Source organism: Callospermophilus lateralis, chromosome 20 (genome assembly GCF_048772815.1).
Source record: "Callospermophilus lateralis isolate mCalLat2 chromosome 20, mCalLat2.hap1, whole genome shotgun sequence".
Classification (NCBI taxonomy): domain Eukaryota; kingdom Metazoa; phylum Chordata; class Mammalia; order Rodentia; family Sciuridae; genus Callospermophilus; species Callospermophilus lateralis.
Genome location: NC_135324.1, coordinates 2,702,270 through 2,721,327, shown reverse-complemented (window position 1 = coordinate 2,721,327; position 19,058 = coordinate 2,702,270). Strand labels below are relative to the sequence as shown.

The following is a 19,058-nucleotide window of genomic DNA, read 5'->3' as shown; positions in this document are numbered from 1 at the left end:
GTTGTCCAGAGGGGAGGGCCAAGGCCACACCAGAAGAACTGGGACCCTTGGGGCCTTTGGTGTTCCTAGTCACCCATGGGAGTGAGGGGACACTGGTGAGCTCTAAGCCCTGCTGGGAGGGGAGAATGTGGGCCCCTTTGATCTGGGGACAGCCGGCGTTCAAGCTGAGCTGCTGCACTTGACCTCTGGTGGGAGGGTCGACCAGATGCCTCGCTCCGTCCTGCTCCTTCGTCATGGGGGTGTGGGGGGTGGACAGTGGGGGTTCTTCTTTCCTGGGTGGATGAGCTTGGGTGAAGGCCACCCTGTCGGTGAGGTCCCTGTGACCTGGGGTCCCACACACCAGCGCAGCTCCGAGTTAGCGTTCTTTACTGTCGTGCAGTGACTCGGGATACAGGGTCTTCTGATGACCCCGCCTGACCCTGGAGCACCTGGCCCTGTCCTGGCTCCTGCAGGAAGGCACCCCACCCCCACCTCGTCACCTGACAACTCTTCCCTCCGTTCTTGACCACTGTCATCCGTGTCCTTTCTTTTTGAAAGTTTGCTCGCTCCTCCCTCCCTTCCTGCCCCCCTTCCTTCCTCTTTTATGGATTGAACCCAGGGACCCCCAACCCCTGAGCCCCGTCCCCAGCCCTTTTTCTATTTTATTTAGAGACAGGGTCTCATTGAGTTGCTTAGCGCCTCATAAGTGGCTGAGGCTGGCCTCCACCTTGCGATCCTCCTGCCTCAGCCTCCTGAGCCGCTGGGATCACAGGCAGGTGCCACCCTATGCCCTGGTCAGAGTTCGCTTTGAGTAGCCAGATCACTGAATGAGAGAGTCGTGTGCAGGCCCTGACTTTAGACCCCCAGAGCCACTCATCCTCCGGAACCTCCAGCCCTGGGTACCCCAGCTGATGCCACCTGGGAAGGGCGCCCGTGCCAGCCTCGTTCTCAGGCTCCTGGCCTGCCGTCTGATTTTCGGATCCACCAGATTGCAGTTCCAACCCAGCCGCACACTTAGCCCCTGCTCCTGGGGACGCAGTCCCAGGGCTGTCACACGTGTCACCCCTTCATCTGCAAGCCACAGGCCCACCCGTTAGCTAGCAGGATGGTTCTGGAAAAGTTCATGTTCAAACAGTGATGTCACCTCCCAGGCCACAGCTCCTGTCCAGCACTGCCCCTCCCACCGCCCCTGTGGGGGACCCAGTCACGGTTAGTTGGTGGCTCTGCAGCCCCGGCCCTGTGTCACTGTGTGGGGACATTCTTGGGGGACCCAGCATCCAGCTGACGCCCACAAATCCCGAGGCGCAGGGTCGGCCAGCCTGACTCGGGGACTGGCCAGCTGTGAGCCCTGCATGTTGGCTGTGAGCCCTGCATGTCGCTCCCTGTGTGCAGGGACACCCAGTGTCCACTCCTGTCGTCACCCCCCTGCTAGACTCCCCGAGGGCAGGACGCTGGGTGGCTGGGGGCTGGTTAAGTCTGGGTTATGCTTTGAACTTGAATCCAAGCAAGAGTCGGGCTGCCTTAGAGAGTGACCACGCAGAGTGACCAGGTCCGGGTCCGTGGGGACTCTCATGCCCATTTCGGCTCCAAGCCCCAGGGCCCGTGATTTCTTTTGCATTTTACACTTTCCAGTCATCTGGGGACTTGCTGGAAGGCTCTGGATTGTCCTGGGGGTGGGGAAATGCTACGTGGGGTGTTTGTCTGGACAAAGCCAGGCCTGGGCTTTCTGGAACATTCCATGGCGTACTCATCCAGATGCCCAGCTGGGTCAGTCTGGCTCCTCCAGAGGCCTCAGGGGTGGGCAGAAATTGAGGCAGGAGGGAGGCACAGCCCCTCCCCTCTGGGAGCTGGAGGTCCCAGGACTTTGTCTCCCAGGACCTAACATCTGCCCCAACCCCTAGAGACCAGGAAGGTCCTTAAGTCAAAACCGGCACCATAAGGGGTTGGGGGCAGTGGGACAGGGGGAGGGGAGCTCAGGCATTAATAGCCACCAGCAGCCAGTGCCCCCACTCCCCGCCTGGTCTGCAGCTAGACTGAGTTCAAATGCCACTTCTCAACTTCCCAACTTTGCACAGGACTTTAGATGAATCACAGGGCCTCCCTGACCCTCAGTCTTCTCCTCTTTAAAATGGGGTCATGAACCCAGTGCAGGGTGCACGCCTATAATCCCAGCAGCTCAGGAGGCTGAGGCAGGAGGATCGCAAGTTGGAGGCCAGCCTCAGCCACTGAGCGAGGCCCTGAGCAACTCAGCGAGACCCTGTCTCTAAATAAAACACAAAACAGGGCTGGGGACGGGGCTCAGGGGTTAAGGGTCCTTGGGTCCAATCCCTGGAACTAACAAAGAAAAGAAAGAAAACATGCTGTCAGGATAGCACCGACCCCCTGAGGCCACCAGAAGGTCATTCTGTGCAGGGACGTCAGCTTCCTGCAGATTGTTTTTCATTTCTTTCCTTGGGGACATCAGAGGAGCCGCCAAGGATTTCTAGGACCTCAAAGTCCAAATAGAAATGTCGGCTCCACCCAGAGATGACGGAGTATACGTCACGTCCCTGGTTCATTTTCAGTTTGGGGGTGACCATCGGGGCACACAGACTCCCACCTGACCCTCCCAGAGCTTTCCTGAGTGTGGGGACAAACAGGCGACTAAGAAGAGATGTCACAGACTGAGAAGCGTCACAAGGACGAATCTGTCCCCGTTGGTGTGACATGGGATTTTCAGTGACAGGACCCTTCCGGAAAAAAAAAGAGACCCCTGGTTTGGGCTCCACAAGACCCGGATTCTAGTCCTGGCCCTGCTGACCTCTGACTTGCTGTGCAGCCTTGGGTCAATTCCTTGCCGTCTCTGATTCTCATTTCTTATCTGTGCCATGAGCTCTTCCAGCTCAGAGATAATGGCCTGATGGCTGAGCGGTCACCAGTTGAAAGGTTGTGACACTCATAATGGCCACAGAAAGTGGAAAGGTGCTGATAAAAGATGGGAGCGTGCATGCGGTCACACCCAGGTCCAGAGGCTGACCGTGGCAGGGACGCGCCTGTCACACCTCGAAGTGTCTCTGTCTCGGCGAGCCCGACTCCATGAGAGCCCCATCCTTGGTCCTTGCTCATCCATCCCCCCTGCTGTGGGGCGACTCCTTTCCATGTGACCTTGGTTTTCTCATTTTCGAGCTGTCTATAAATAGGCGCAGGCTGTGCAGGCCAGGCAGGCTGGACGGGTGGCCACAGGGTCACCTGTGTGAGTGGCTGTCTTTGGGCCTTTGAAACCAGTTGTTGTTCTTTTGTTTGTTTTGATCCCAGGGAAGGAGCCCAGGAGCATTTAACCCCTGAGCCCTGTCCCCAGCCCTTGTTATGTTTTGTTTAGAGACAGGGTCCCGCTGAGTTACTGAGGCTGGCCTCCAACTTGCGATCCTCCTGCCCCAGCCTCCCGAGCTGCTGGGGTCACAAGCGTGCGCCCCGCACCCTGTACTCCACGGTGTCCGTAGGCCACCTCCCCGTCTCCTGCTTTCAGTTTGGAGCTATTGGTTTTGAATGAGTGTCCCCAGACACGTGGCGTGACTTCTCTAGGGCATCGACCTTGGTGGTCAATATGTATACGTCCCAATTCACAAAGCGCTGGGCCTCTGCCTCCCGTGCCCCAGGGCCCCTCCTGGTTGTTGGGTGCTCCTGGTGGGTGTGTGACAGAGCCGCCTGGTGAGTTTAGTGGGGCGTTTTGGGGTGTGCAGACGCGTTTGTTGGCCATTCAGATGTCCCCTGTGGTAAAGAGCCGTTCAGGGCTGTCCCTGCACCAGGCTTGCTTTTCCTGCACACTGGGGTCTTGGGATGGACTTCAGGGTTTCAGAGTTCTTAAAGTCACCCGTCACCCGCCACCCACCGTCCACTCTGTTAGTGACATTGTGTGTTTCAAGAAATTCATCCCCAGCCTCCACCTATAATCCCAACAGCTCAGGAGGCTGAGGCAGGAGGATCGCAAGGTGGAGGCCAGCCTCAGCAACTTGGCAAAGCCCTAAGCAACTCAGCGAGACCCTGTCTCTAAATAAAATATACAAAGGGCTGGGGACAGGGCTCAGGGGTCGAGGGCCCCTGGGTTCAATTCCCAGGAGCAAATAATAATAATAATAAATTAATTAAATAAAGAGGGGACTCCCTGCCCCCTGGCCCTGCAGGTCCCCGCCTGTCCCCAGGAGACGCTGGCCCACCTGGGGCTCATCTGCATTGTGAAAGGAAAGAGGTCCCTTTTGTCCCTGCACCCGTCCCCCATAACCCAGGTGACCCAGCACCATTGGGGACCAGTGCGTCCTTTCCCCTCCTCTGCGCGTCCCCTAGCCTGTGTCCACACCCTGCAGGCCAGGCCGGGCGCCCCCGGGGAGTGGGTGACAGGGACGGCCTGCGGGCCCCGCCCAGCCCTGGCTCCTGCCCAGCAGGTCGGTGGGGACGGTCACGTGTCCGGCTCGGGCTCGGGCGGATTAAGCCGGGCTCAGGGTTTGTGACCCGGACCAGCCAGCGGCTGTGCGGCTGGGAGGGACCAGGGAGCAGGGACAGGGACAGGGCCGCAGGAGGACGCGGCCTCGCCCGCAGGACCGAGGTAAGGGAGGGCTGGCGTCCCCAACCTGGCCGCCAGGACCTGGGCCACCCCGTGTCCCCGCCGGAGCTGTCCTGCCGGTTCCCAGCAGCGCCACCCAGGGACTCCGGTCCCCTCTGGTGTCCAGGGGGCGGGTGGCCATTGCCAGCATTAGGTGAACCTCCGGCTTCCAGCCTCCTCACCACCCTGGGCACTGGCCCAGGCCTGGTGTGGTCAGGGTCGCCGTCCCCCAGCCCCGTGCCAGGCTCAGGCCTGAAACCAGGGACAAGAATGGCTGAGCAGGGACCGTCCTGGGGCTGGGCACCTCGGGCCTCCTCTTTCCTCCTGTTGTGCAGAGGAGGCGCAGCCGCCCATTTCATAGATGAAGAAACTGAGGGTCAGGGAGGGCCTATGATGGCTCAAGGTGCAACCAGGTCCCCTCCAAGCCCCCGCCCAGGCTGAGGCTCTGTCCCTGCCCCGGGGCTTCTGTGGGTGTGTGACAAGGCACATTCCCTCTGGAGCCAGAGGGTGGAAGGCCCCAAGAGGAGTCAGGACAAGGGGCGGTGGCTTGTGTTGTCATGGGGAAGGTGGACGTCCAGGTCCCTTTCCTGTTCTCCTGTGGCTCTGTCTGTGCCTTTCCCACTGCTGAGGACACAGCCCTGTGGGAAGGGGTCAGGACAGTGAAGACTGCACATGTCCCCTCACCGTCCCCGGAGCAAACGGGAGCCACCTTTGGGGCGGGGACATTTGGCTAGAAACAGCTACGTTCAGTTTTGCCTTGTTTTTGCACCAGGGACTGAACCCAGGGTGCCTAACCCCCGAGCCCCGTCCCCAGCCCTTTTTAGATTTTATTTAGAGACAGGGTCTCACTGAGTGGCTGAGGCTGGCCTCCACCTCATGATCCTCCTGCCTCAGCCTCCTGAGCCGCTGGGATGACAGATGAGAGCCACCGCGCCTGGCTATATCTATCCATCTGTCACCCCCCCCCAGACATATTTTCATGACCCCCCCCCCATTGCTGGCTCTGCTCCTTCTGTCCTGTGTCCCCCGCTCTGAGCGGGAACCCACGCCTCCCCCTCCCTCTGGAGAGCACACATATTTGTGGACGCTGGCACCAGATTGTCCCCGTCAGCAGGATGGGGCAGGCTGCAGCCTGGCACCGGACAAACAGGAGGGACTCTTGGACAGCAAAGAAGGGCCCCTCTGTGCCCAGAGGCTCAAGCCAGACACCAGCCCCCGGCCCCGGCCCCAGCAATCTGGGTCTGCCGTGGGGGTGGAGCCGGGGACCGGGCTCGGCCTGGCCTGGCTGCGGGACCTTGAGCCAGCTTTGGCTCCCGACTCCGTGTGGGAGGCCAGGGCGTGTGGCCACCTCTGAGAGGGCAGAGAGTCTGTCTGTCTGCGTGAGGACCTGAGCAAATGATGTCGCTCCTAATGGCCTGTGATGTGGGATTGGGGTTTTGTCGGCCTTAAAAATCACATTGCTTCAGCCCTGTCCTCCCGGTGGCTCGGGAGGCCGAGGCAGGAGGATCACAATCGTCCAGTAGCAAAGCTTCAGGTGTTGCCCGTGTACAGATGTTTGGGTTGTGCACTGCACAAGAGCAGCTGGCAGAGACAGAACGCCATTCCTGCCTTGTCTGGCCCCGGAGCTGGCTCCATCAGAAGAGGGCGCCTTTGTCAGATTCCCACGCTGGGTCCCTGCATGTCCCTGGAGGAACAAGCCCCGACTGTGCCCACAAAGCTCAGGTGCCAGGACACAGGGTCTCTGTGGTCTTCCTGGGCTTAGTTTTCTAGAATCTTCCTCCAGGGACAGTCCCATAGGGGTCCCAGCAGTGGGGATCCCAGACACTGTCCCCGTTACAGTCTGTTTCAGCCTCTTGAGTTAGGGACTCCTCCACATGGTCAGCCCCCAGGAGAACTGGACCATGTGCCCAGCTTTCTGGGCTATAGATCGGCCTGGCTCAGAGCAGACCTGGGCCCACCTCTCATCTTCGTCTGGCTGTCCCCCCTGCCCAGGGCACCTCTGTGTAGGTGCACTCCCTCCCTTTGGTCATCTGTTACCATCCCCCAGAACTCAACTTTACAATGTGCTTATCTCACGGGGTGCCGTGGGCAGGCCTGTCATCCCCGCAGCTCGGGAGGCTGAGGCAGGAGGATCACCAGTTGGAGGCCAGCCTCAGCCACTTAGCAAGGCCCTGGGCAACTCAGCGAGACTCTGCCTCTTAAAAGAAACTAAAAAGGGCTGGGGACAGGGCTCAGAGGTGAGCAGCCCTGAGTTCAGTCCCTGCTATCCCCAAAACTCCGAAAGCTGCGTTTGTGACACTGATTAGGGACAGGACTCACCGTGGGGTGACATAATTCATGTGCTGATATTTGCCAAGCACCTAAGGCAGAGCGAGCTGGGGCCTAGGCCGAGTGGTGACAGCGTCACCCCCACCTGGACAGGTCCCCAGCGTCTCAGGAAGCGTCAGAGTAACCTCCACTGTGCCCCGAGCAGGCGGTGAGGGCGGCCTGGGGTTCAAGGCTGCCCCCTGCCCAGTGCCAGGCCTGGCCAAGCCCCTGGGCTCCTCTCCAGGCTGCAGTTCCCCAGCAGGGCGACAGGTGGCGCCAGCCCGGGCTGCGTGGGTGGGCTGAGCCGCAGGAGCAGGCTCCTGGGGGTGGGGACAGGGACAGCCCCTCACCCACTCCCAAGCTGGGGGCCGCTCAGTTGTCACCGCCTGTCTCTCATCCCCTCCAGAGCTGCCGGGCCAGCTGTGCCCTGAGCTGCTTAAGCCGATCTAAATTTGCCACCAGCCTGACCTGGGGACAGCCCGGGTGGGGACCTGGGGCCTGGGGGCTGGAGCATCTAGATTCAGAGCCGCGCTCTGCCTCTGAGAGGGAGATGCTGGCCGTCACCTCCCTGCCCCACAGCTGGGGCGTCCTGAGAATGGGCTCCTGTGTGACAGAGGACCCCAGGGGCCGCGCCCTTCACCCCTGGGCACCCCAGGGAGGCCGGGGCCACCCCTTGGTGGAGTTGGTGACCGTGGTCAGGGCCCCTGAGGCCGGAGAATCAGGAAAACCAGCACAGAACCCCAGCAGTGTCTCTTTTTTAATTTTCATTTATTTTTTTCACGATTTATTATTATAGAAGCTCTCAGGCATATGGTAGAATGTTCTGGAAGCTCTCTCTCAGGCATATGGTGGAATGTTCTGGAAGCTCTTTCTCAGGCATATGGTGGAATGTTCTGGAAGCTCTGCAGTGTGTTGGTTCATGGAGTGGTGCTTGTGTATCTCTGTGCTAAAAGGATCTGTCACTTTCAGTTTCTCAATGCAGTGAATATCAATAGCTGTGACCCCCACAGGCCATTTTGGTGTCCTCAATAAAGAGCATGAAGAGATTCTGAGACCAAAAGGCTTGAGAGCCGCTGGCCTATATTTAAAGAAGAAGCCAGGCGTGGAGGTGCAGGCCTGTCACCCCAGTGGCTCAGGAGGCTGAGGCAGGAGGATCGAAAGTTGGAGGCCAGCCTCAGCAAGTTAGTGAGGCCCTAAGCCACTCAGTGAGGCCCTGTCTGAAAGTACAGTGTAACAAGGGCTGGGGACGGGGCTCAGGGCTTAAGCGTCCCTGGGTTCCACCCCTGGTACCCCAAAAAGAAAAGAACAGGAAAAGTCAGCGAGTGAGTTTGAGCCTCTTTTAGAGAGTCCTCTGCATGGTCAGTCCCCAGGGGAAGTGGATCACCTGACCAGCTTTCAGGGACTCTGTCCCTGTCCCTGGGAGGCCTGTGGTCACTAACAGAAGCCAAGGGGTGGAGATGGGCCCCCGATGGCAAGCAACATGTAACCAGGTGGCTACTAAAGCAAGAGGCAATGTTCTGGAAGGTGGCTGCTGTCTTGGAACTGTCCTGGACGGGCCTCTCCTGGGGACGGGGGTGGGCTGCACTAGGGTGGCTTCTGTCACCCCACGGTCAATCATTAGTGCCTGTCCCCCGACGGTGGCTCCTGCACAGGTCCACAGAGCCTGGGAGCCAGGGCCAGGCCCCTTGTGGGAGAGAAGAGGAGCCTGTTGGGCAGGAGGCCCCCAAGCTGCGTTGGCCCTGGCCGCGTGGGGCGTGGGGCAAAGCCCCCTTAGCTAGGCCATAATCATAATGCAGCCAACTGTGGCGCCTGTGATTGCAGGTGACGCTTGGCTCTCCGGGGTCCCCAACCCTGATGTCTTGGCTCTTAACACAGAAATCACAGTCACTGTGGGAACTGCCTATGGACTGTGGCTGGGACCCACTCCAGGGGACGCAGGGCCCAGGGGACCCAGGAGCAGCGCGTACCGGGCCCCTTGGCTCTGGCTCCCAGGGGCCGGGATGTCTGTCCCCGGGGACAGCCAGGATCGATGGCAGCCCTACCGAGTGGCCTTGAGCAGGTCGGTCCTCGGGTCTGGGCCTCCGCTTCCTGATGGGCTAAGAAACAGCGTCCCCCTCAAGGCCTCTGGGAGCACAGGGGCCCCTGAGACCCTCAGTGCAGGGACCCTGGTGGGGCAGTAGCTTCCACTTGTCCCCAAAGAGAAGAGGGGTGGCTCATGCCTGGCATTCCAGCGGCTGGGGAGGCTGAGGCAGGAGGACCGTGACTTGGAGGCCAGCCTCCACCACTTAGCAAGGCCCTGTCTGTAAATCAAATATAAAAAGGGCTGGGACGGGGCTCAGCAGTGAGCGCCCTGGGTTCCATCCCTGGTACCAGAGAAAAGATATAGAAAGGTACACAGTGGTCCCTGAGTGTCCCCACCCTGTCCCGTTCAGAGCCCCTGTTTGGGGGGATTTCAGGTCCACGTGTGTCACCTTGTTGTCTTTTTCTGTCTGATGCTCCCTGCGCTGAGCTGGAGCTCTGGGCCCCCGCGCATGCGCAGCCCGTGCCCCGCGGAGCCCCGCCTCCCCCCTCCCCCGCCTCCCTCCTCCCCCGGCCTCCCTCCTCCCCGCAGCTCCTCCTTGGTTCAGCGATTCTCTTTCACACTTGAGTCCACGTGGGGACGTAGAAAGCCCCTCCCGTTGGCTCGGTGGCCTTACGTAACCAGGGTCCTCTTCCCCGGCTCATTGGAGCCTGGAGCAGGACAGCAGGGAGCGTCCCCGCGGCCTCCGCTGGTAGCAGGACAGAAGCGGGTGTCACAGCGGCGTTTGGGGCCTGTTGATTTATTTTCCCAGGGAACATCCAGTTTGTGCACAGTGGGAGTCCGAGGTCAGAGGGGATGTCACATGTCACCGTGGCTCGTGGACAGAAAGGGTTGCTGGGCACGGGGGCATGCGTGTCATCCCAGGGGCTCTGGAGGCTGACGCAGGAGGATCGAAGGTTGGAGGCCAGCCTCAGCCACGCGCCTCCCCACCAGGCCCCAAGTCAAGATGGGCATCACCTCCTCCAGGAAGACCTCCCTGCCTGGCCGCCCCCAGCCAGCAGCCTCTGCCTCTCCGCAGCTCCTCCCTCCGTCCTGGGGATGGGCCGCCTTAGCACAGAGCAGAGACCCCAAACTGCAGCAAGTGTCTGCCGCCAGGGCTCAGGAGCCCCATTTGTGATGACTCCCCCATCCATTGCTGCTGCCGTGCCCAGGGCCCCACTTTGAGAGGCACCGATGGGGCACAGTGAGCCCAAACTTGAGCCCACCTGAGGTATTTCTGGGTCCATCCCTTATGCTGTGTGTCTTAGGGCAAATGACTTACCCTCTCTGGGCTTCAGGGCCTCTGTGTCTTTGTAGAACTCCTGGGAACAAGGCTGACAGCGAGGATGAGCAAGCCCCACAAGGACAGGGGACAGGGCCCACATGCAGGTGAGGTCCCTGGGCTGCCCCACACACGGTAGGTAGGGACAGGTGTTGGTGAGCGCTGGGGAACATGCACATCCCCAGGTCCAGGTCTGCGCACTTGGTGAACTGGGCCTCACACTGTCCTCTACTGTCCTCTACTGTCCTCTACTCCCCTGCGTGGGTTGGCTCAGGCTGGCCTTCCGCCCTCTGGGACCAGAGAAGGTGTTGTTCAAATCAATAGCGCAACAGAGACTGCGGAGGGAGCGCATCAGCCACTTAAAAGTAGCCAGAGTCTCAGGAGCACTTAGTGGCCTCCCTTTGAAAGAGAGGCCTCCCGCACTTGGGAGGAATTCATCTATTCATTAAGTAGGGGCCCCCAGGGCCTGGGCTGGCTCCCCTCTGCTGGCTGTTCTTGGCTGTGAACTCACTGTTTAAAAGTAAAGGCGGACGCGGTGGCACACGCCTGTCATCCAGGGGTCTCTGGAGGCTGAGGCAGGAGGATCCTGAGTTCAAAGCCAGCCTCCGCAAAATTGAAGCCCCCAGCAACTCCGTGAGACCCTGTTCCCAAATTAAACACAGAGCAGGGCTGGGGATGTGGCTTGGAGGTAGAGTGCCCCTGAGTTCAATCCCCAATGCCCCCCCCCTCCGCCAGCAGATTCTGGGACAGTTGCTTTCTTGTAGTCAGCCCTGCTCTGGGCCAGAGTCAGTGGCCTCCAGGGGGTGCGCTGTGACAGCCAGCCTTGCAACTCTTTCTGTAGATTTTTTCTAGATTCCCTTGACTTTGACATTCCATTTAATATGCAGATGGACTCTTGTTTTGTTTTGTTTTTTATCTGTTTAGAGACAGGTTCTCACTGAGTTGCTGAGGCTGGCCTCCAACTTAGGATCCTCCTGCCTCAGCCTCCTGAGCAGCTGGGAGGACAGGCGTGGGCCACCGCGCCTGGCTAGTCCACTGACTTTTTAAAGTTCAGTGACTTTTTAAAGAAGTCCTAGGATTTGTTCCCAATAGTGTCCGCTCTTGGGGCCCTTTGAAGCAGTGACCATCTGGCCCAGCCCTATCTGTTTAACCCCCACAGTCCCCCGTGGCATCTGGAGCCTGCTCTTGCATATTCAGGGCACCGGGGTCCTCCTGCGTGGACAGGGGTTTCCCCAGGTGGCTGGACCCCACATGCGACGCCCTCCAATGGCAGACGTGACTTTTTCTGGGCGGGCTGGACAGGTGCTGGAGGCTTGGTGGGAGAAAGCTGTGCATGTGGAAGGGGCGGGTGTGTCTCTGTGTCAACAAAACTTTATTTAAAGTACAACAGCTGGCAGGGCGAGGTTTGGCTCTCGGGAGAGACCTTTTAAGGTGTCCAGCTGCCATGTCCCCTCTGGGTGACAAGCCCTAGAGCAGGCCCGGGGTGCTGTGGGGAAGAGTGCCCACCCAGCCCTGCCTGGCAGTGACCGTGCCACTCCTTGGTGACATGAAAAGACTGAGGGCAGGGCCAGGGGGCGTGGCGTCCAGGAGAGGGGACACTAAATTTGACCGCAGGTGGAGAGATGGCCCAGGACCAGGCCACATAGGCCTGAGGTCAGCCACTTGAAGCCACCAGATGTCACCCTGAGAACTCTGAGATAAGGGTCCCACATGCCTGTCCCAGGAGACAGGAAATCCGTGGGGGACATCAGGTTGTCAGAACCCAGGAGGATGAGGACAGAGTTAGGTTGTGGCACGAGAAATGGGCCAAAGCAAGCAACTCAGGGCTGAGACCCAGGATGGTGGCACTAAAGGCTCTCTGACTTCTTGCATCCTGCGACCCCAGACACGAACTCCTACTCGTCCCTCAAGACCCAGCCCCAAATGCCCCTATCACTGGAGCCTTTCCCGAGACAGAGTTCCAGGTTGTCCCCCACTGTCACAACATCACACGAGGGGATGGTCATCACAGCAGTGCCTTCCCACTGGGGCCTCAGAAGGCAGGTCAAGAGCAGGTGCTGGTTAGTACTTGCTCAGTTAAATGGCTAATGCGCCAGGCCTACTTTGAGGAAAGTGAGACTCAGAAAGCAAAGTGCCCACGTGGTGGACGTGAGGTCTGTGCAGTTCAGTCATTTGGACAGGAAAACTGTCCAGGTGCTCCTGGACAGGGCCTCACCGCTGGCCGGGTTGGCCTTAGTGGCGTGGTTCAAGCTGGGATTTACAAAGGGACTTAAGTCAGGAGGGATCCCGGGGAAGGGTCTCCCTGTGGCCAGGGGCCTACGGAGTGTGCCCCCTCGCTCCCCCTGTGTCCTGCTTGGCAGACCAACAATACCAGGAGTCGCGGGTGGCAGGAGGGAAAGGACCAGGCTTTGAGCAGGGCAGCCCGGTGGTCTTCTAGAACCTTCTGTGTGTAGGTCCTTTTGCCCATGTTTTGGCTCATCACCTCCTTAGAACATGGGGTGGCAGTGTGTCATGCCTTTGATGTGACCTTGAGCATCTTTTTGCGTACTTACTGGCCATTTGTACTTCTTCTTAGGAGAGATGTCCATCCGGATCCTTGGCCCGTTGGGTTGTTTGCTTTCTCTGATGGAACGTAACACAAGCCCTCGTCCGTCTCTGATTGGCGAATCTGTCCTCCCATTCTGTGTTTAAGGATTTATTTGGTCCCAGGGATTGAACCCAGGGGTGCTTAACCCCTGAGCCCCGTCCCCAGCCCTTTTTAATTTAGAGACAGGGTCTCCCTGAGTTATTTAGGGCCTAAGTTGTTGAGGCTGGCCTCTAAGTTGCAGTCCTCCTGCCCCAGCCTCCCGAGCTGCTGGGCTTACAGGCATTTGCCACCATGTCTGGCTTTCTCTTTGTTTTTAATGTAGCAAAGAAAACATGGGAGCCCAAGAGGAGGAACGTGGCTCTGGGCATTAAGCGGGGCTTAGTCTTGGGGCGTCAGCCTGGATCTGGGGGCTGCCCTGCCCTTCCCGAGGCTGGGGCAGCTTGGCCGCTGTCTTCAAATGAAAGCTTCCAAAGGACACAAGACCGGGCCCCTTCATTAGTGGCTCCTGCGATTTCCTGATCCCGCAGATGTGACAGCTGCCTGGCTCTCCGGGAGCTGGCCTCGCAGGTGGTGAGACCCCGGGCAGCTGGGTTTGGTGGCGTCTGTCCACGTGCTCGCTACCTACCCTAGCGGGTGTCACCGCTGAGCCCGCCTCCGTGGACCCGGGGACGGGAAGTAACAGGCGATGGACAGACAGATGGGGACGGGCAGCCCCAGAGGAGGGTGGGGCGAGGACCCTCGAGCAGCCCAGTGAGCAGAGCCTGGTCTCCTGTCTGGGCGCCGGCCGGGGTCACCTGTGCACAATGTCGCCAGGAGGAGCTCTGGGGTGCTGCCAGTACCCGGGGCTGCGGGGCGTCTCTGGGTGGCAGTGGGCACGGGGGGCTGCGGGGGCTGGCCGGGCGAGGGGACGAGTTGTGTAGTTGTGCAGTTTTCCATCGGATCCTCCCCCAGGGTGACGCCGGGTGGGACCCCGCCCTTGTCCCCTGGGCGGGCGCGTCGTCCGCGAGGCCCCAGGCCGGCCTTAGGAACTGAGGCCACAGTCTGCGGAGCAGCCTCGGGTGAGCGGCCGGGTGCTTTGTATTTGTCGCGCGTCGTCGCCGGGGAGGAAGACGTGGCCACTGGGAGGCTCTGGAGCTGGAGCGGGTGCGCAGAGCGCGCCTCCCGCGCCTCCCGAGCTCATGGGACCCGAGAGCGCCGCCCCGCCCGGGATTCCCAGGGCGCCGCCCCGCCCCCGCCCCCGGCCCCGCCCCCGCAGCCCCGCGCAGCCCCGCCCCCTAGGCTCCGCCCCCTAGGCTCTGTACGGCCCAGCCTGGCCCCTCTCGGCCCCGCCCCCGTATCCCCGCGCAGCCCCGCCTCCGGGGCTCTGCCTGGCCCAGCCCCGCCTCTCTCGGTCCCGCCCCCTGGTTCCGCGCTCCCCCCGCCCTTCTCGGCCCAGGTCCTCTCGGCTCCGCCCCCTAGGCCCCGCCTCCTGGATTCGCGCCTCTCCCACCCCCTGGGTCCCACCCCCTGGCTCCGCGCTTCCCCCTCCCCTCTCGGCCCAGCTCCTGTTGGTCTCGCCCCTTTCGCTCCTCTCGGCCCCGCCCCTCTCGGCCCCGCCCCCTGGCTTCGCGCGTCTCCCGCCCCTCTCGGCCCCGCCCCCTTTGGCCCTCTCGCCCCGATCCTCACGGCCCCGCCCCCGCCGCCCTCGGCTCCGCCCCCCCGTGGCCCCGCCCCTCCCGGGCCACATTCCTCCGGCCGGGACTGTCGCTGCGCCAGGCGGGCGGCGGCGGAGGGCCGGCTCGGCTGACCTGGGATCGACACCGGGCCCGGAGCGGCGGGAGCCGGCAGGCCCTGGGCCCGGGGACGCGGCGTGGTCCCGCGGCAGGAAGCCGGGCCCTCAGGCCGAGGGTGTGGGCCTGGGAGCCGGTGGGCCGCGCTGGGCCTGGGTCCCTGCTCCGGCTGGGGCAGCGGCCGCCCGGCCGCCATGTGGTGCCTGCACTGCAGCTCGGAGAGGACGCAGTCCCTGCTGGAGCTGGAGCTGGACAGCGGGTGAGGCCGGGCGCGGGGCGAGGGCAGGGCCTCCTGGACAGTGGCCAGGCCAGGGACCCCCGTGTTCGGGGTGTGACGACTGGGGGGGCACTGTCTGGTGGCCAAGAGTGCCCGGAAGAGGGGACTCTGGGATGGGGGGCAAGGGTGCCCCTGCTAGAGCCGGTGTTGCAGGGTCGCCGGCTGGACCTGTTCCTGGGGGACAAAGGAGGGATCTGGGGACCTCTGTGGCGGAGTTGCCCTCGGGGACCCTGGGTGGGAGCTGCTGTGGGTGGCCGGGTGGCAGAGCCAGCGGCGGATGTGACAGAAGTTTGTGGCGGGGCGGGGGGTGGGGGGGCTGGGCTCTGTTTGTGTCTGATGGCAGCCAGGGAAGCTCCTGCGGCCGTGTCCATGGGAGACCCTGGGCTTGTCCCTGAGTTGTGTGTCCACCTCATCTGGGAGACCCTGAGCAAGTTCAAGTTGTGGGTCATGTTCCAGCTGTGCCAATCAGTGGGGGCTTGGGGACCAGGCACCTGACAGGGCCACCTGTGAAGGTGCCGGGCTTCAGGTTTGTGTGCGTGGCTGCTGTTTGCGACTCGGTGTGACCTGGAGGAGGCCGCTGGTCGGGGGTGTTGTTTACACGCGGGGGCCAGGGGGCCTGTCATGGCCGGGGCTGGAGCTGGCGTCTGATCCGCCGCCCTGTGAGTTGCAGGGCTGTGGGCGGCTGGCGGGGCCTCAGCGGCTGTCTGTGAGCAGGGGGTGTGTGCGGGGAATATTGATTTCCTCTCTCCCTCCCCGGGCAGCTGCCCCCTGAGCCGCCTGCGGCCCCTCCAAGGATCAGGGGAGGGAAGCGAGGCAGCGGGTCTGCAAACAGACGTGGCTGTGTTGGTCCCCGCTGGGGGAGGCCCACCTGGAGCCTTTTGATCTTTTAGTTCCAAAATTCTGCAAGCGTGTGCCTGGCAGTTGCATGCAGACCCTGCATGAGGTCCCCTTGGTCCCCTCCCCATCCCAAGTGCTTGGGGCTCTGTGTGGGGTTGTGCTGACAGGGGGGGCGGTTCCCTGGATCCGGGGCAGAGGCCAGGCAGGCTGCAGCTGCGGGACCATCTGTCTGGCATCAGTGGCCCGGGCTGGGAATGGGGGTCCCAGTATCCATACCCCACACGTGGCGGCCACCCCGCGCAGCCCTTCAGCTGTCGCGCTCTGTCTGCGCCTTCTCCTCCTGTTACCAGCACCCTCAGGTGGCAGGGGAGCCACAGCTGGAGTCCTCGATAGCACCAAGACTCGCGGTTATGGAGTACCTACTGTATACTTGCGCTGAGCACCAGGGACCCGGCAGGAGGCTCTGAGTCTTTGTTCTGTGCAGCCAGCAGTCCAAGGAGAGCAGGCGACCGCCACTGGGAAGCCACTTGTCCTGGCTGGACTCCTTCACGCTTTTGATGTGAAGGAGACTCGGGGTTTCTGCCCCTCGGTTAGGACTTCCCCAGGATCCGCAGGCCACCTAGCGTGTCATTGAAACCACTTCTTGTGCGGGTTTCTCAGTCCCATGTCCCTTCTCAGAAGTCCCTTGGTCTCTGCTCTAAGCCCTTCCAGCTGCGGGGGGCTGAGGGCCTTCTGAGTCTGGGCTGCACATGAGCCGCTGCTCCCCGGTGGCAGGGGCCAGGCCAGGTGTCCTGGGGCCAGAGAACCGTCCCTTAGCCTCAGAGCAGATGGGGCCCAGTTGTTGCAGAACACCTGGCACATCTGTTCCAAAAGAAGCCCGGGGTGGCCCGAGGAGCACCCTGGACCTCTGGGCTGTTGGGGCTGAGCTGTACTCCTTCAGACTTCCAGAGGCCCCTGCCCCCACCCAGGGTGCTCCCAACTGGCCATCTCCACCTCCCCAAACCCAGAAGGGACCCACCAGGCTCCAGTGACCTCAGGAGAGCCCAGTCTGTTGTGGGCCTGAGAAAAGCCTGCCCAGGCCCGGCCACGCCACCCGCTCGCAGCCTTGGCCATTACGCGTGGCCCACGCGGGGCAGCAGCCTGATGCTGGGTGGCACTGGACCTTGGAGCCCCACGGCTTTGCTCCCTGGTTTCCAAACGGGCACACCAGGGCCGGGTGCCATGGACTCCACCAGAGTATCCCAGCCATGCCTGAGTTGCCCTGCTGTCGTCGGGGGGGCCCCGCCGCGATTTCAGCCTTCTCCAAAGCCGAGGGAGCCCGACTCTGAGCGAGCTGTGCTGATATGTACCCAGATCCAGCCCAGAGGTGCGGGCGGGCAGGCGGGCTGCAGAGTCACCTAGCGGGGGCTGGGCACTAGGGTTTCAGGAGGGCATTGGCCCGGCCCCTGGGAGCTCCTGTCTGTGCGCGCATCAAGGATTTTTTGGTCTTGGGGAGGGGGCCCTGGGGATTGAATCCAGGGGCTCTTAACCCCTGAGCCCCTCCGTAGCCCTATTTTGCATTTTATTTAGAGACAGGGTCCCGCTGAGTTGCTTAGGGCCTTGCTGTTGCTGAGGCCGGCCTCCAACTTGCGATCCTCCTGCCTCAGCCTCCCAAGCCACTGGCATGACAGGCACGGGCCACTGTGCCAGCTGCGTGAAGCGTACTGTGGCTGGATTCTGCAGAACACGGGCTTCTGGTTTTATCAAGAGAATCTCTAAGTCCAGGGCACCTCAGCGATCGGGGTTGACTGTGGCGCTCGACCGTGGGCCTCTGAGCAAGTGGGTGGCCTTGCCCGGCAGGGCAGCCCTGGGGTCCCGCAGTCAGAGGCTGTGTTTGTCCACGTCAGTGTGTCCTTCCCAGCTGTGCTGACCGGCTGCATTTTCTTCCTTCCTCTTTTGTAAGTTTCCTCTGGATTTTGATGACACATGGAATGTCCGTCCAGTGAGCTCCAGAGGCCAGGCGACCGTCAACAGCGCCCCGTGGGCTGGAGGCCTGGGGAGAGGCGGACACGCGCGTGTGGACGGGGGAGGGCGCACAGAGGCGGGGGTGTGGTTTGTCATGGGGCCACAAAAGCCAATCTTAGTGGCCTTAGAGGCCACGCCAGCTCCTGAGGAACTTCTGGTGTGGCTTTGAGGACCCGCTGCTGTCCTTGTGGAACTACGCAGAGCAGGAATCGATGACCGCGCGGTGGGACTATGGCCGGGCGCCACCTGGACCCACCACTGCCCTAGCCGCCATGGCCAGACCCTCATGGGGCAGGTGCCCCCCATGAGCCCCGGGCCTGTGGCCTGTGTGCTGATGCCCACGTGGCCTGGCACCTGGCCACCCAGGAACACATGTAGGCACCTCCCGGGCTCAGGAATGCCTCATTCCCGAGCGCACCCACCCGCACTCCCCTGCGCTCCTTTATCCACATGAGGCAGTATTTACTGAGCACCTACTTCGTGTCAGGCCCTGGGCCAGTCGAGAGACCATGGCGTATCCTGAAACTGCCCCTCACAGAGCCCGGGTCTTGTGGGCCACATGGAACACAGACTCCTCCTCTTCTCAACTCTGCGGCTTTGGCTGTTTCCTCCCCCATCTGAGCCTCAGTTTTTCCCATCCATGAAATGGGACCAGAAGTGACTCCCCAGGGGATGTGCGGCTTCTCCTGGTGACCACTGCGTCCAGGTGCCCGACGTCTGGTAGCTATTGTCACCACAGTTGTGATCGGCCACCTCTCCCTCCCGTGAGATGAGTAGAGCTGGAATAATGTCACCGTTCTTATTTGCCAGTTTCTGGGGTTGGGGATGGACCCCAAGGGCTGTTTGGCTCCTTGGCGCCCTGTCCCTGTCCTCGCCCTGACCCGACAGTCACCTGTGTGTCCTGGGCCTGTGCGGGGGCTGCTGCTCCTTGGGGCAAGGCGCCTCCTTCCCATTTGATGTCCTCGCTCTGTGGCTTCCTGACGCGGTGACAGTCCCCCGTGGGACCCTGCACAGTGTTCCCTGGCTGTGGCGGGAGCCCTGAGCGCATGTCCCCTCTTTGTGCAAAGGTTATTGAAAAGATGACATAGTGACCATCTGGGTGATGGCCGTCATCCACGCAGCCTGCGGGAGGGTTGTGATTCCCAAGGCGACATAGCAGGAGGGACATGGGTCATCCCTGGGCTTTAGGGGGGACGTTGTCCAGGACAAGGTCTGGGGCTGGGGTGTGCGCTGTGTGGCTTCAGGGCCGGGCCCTAGAGCCAGGCTCTGCCTCCTGTGCTGTGAAGTCGTCACCTGGTGAATGTGTCCCCAGCTGTCCCAGCCCAAGTGCTGGTTGGTGACGACTCACGGGGCCCTCCTGGTGACTTTGTCTCTCTCCCCA

General features: G+C 61.5%; 1 protein-coding gene across 7 annotated transcripts in view; it reads left to right on the top strand.

The window, feature by feature from the left end:
- The window catches only part of Iqsec1 (IQ motif and Sec7 domain ArfGEF 1), a 192,016-nt gene that overhangs the window by 136,910 nt on the left and 36,048 nt on the right, over positions 1-19,058 (top strand). The window contains exons 1-2 of one of the 7 annotated variants that reach the window (XM_077106225.1): positions 14,533-14,577; positions 14,712-14,818. The exons of 4 other annotated variants lie outside the window; for them this stretch is intronic. In XM_077106225.1, coding sequence (XP_076962340.1) covers positions 14,754-14,818 — 65 coding nt within the window. In that variant the 5' untranslated portion in view covers positions 14,533-14,577; positions 14,712-14,753. Of the gene's footprint in view, positions 1-4,489; positions 4,559-14,530; positions 14,819-19,058 lie in introns of those variants that run through there. 2 more of the 7 variants (XM_077106228.1, XM_077106224.1) reach the window with 2 other exon arrangements.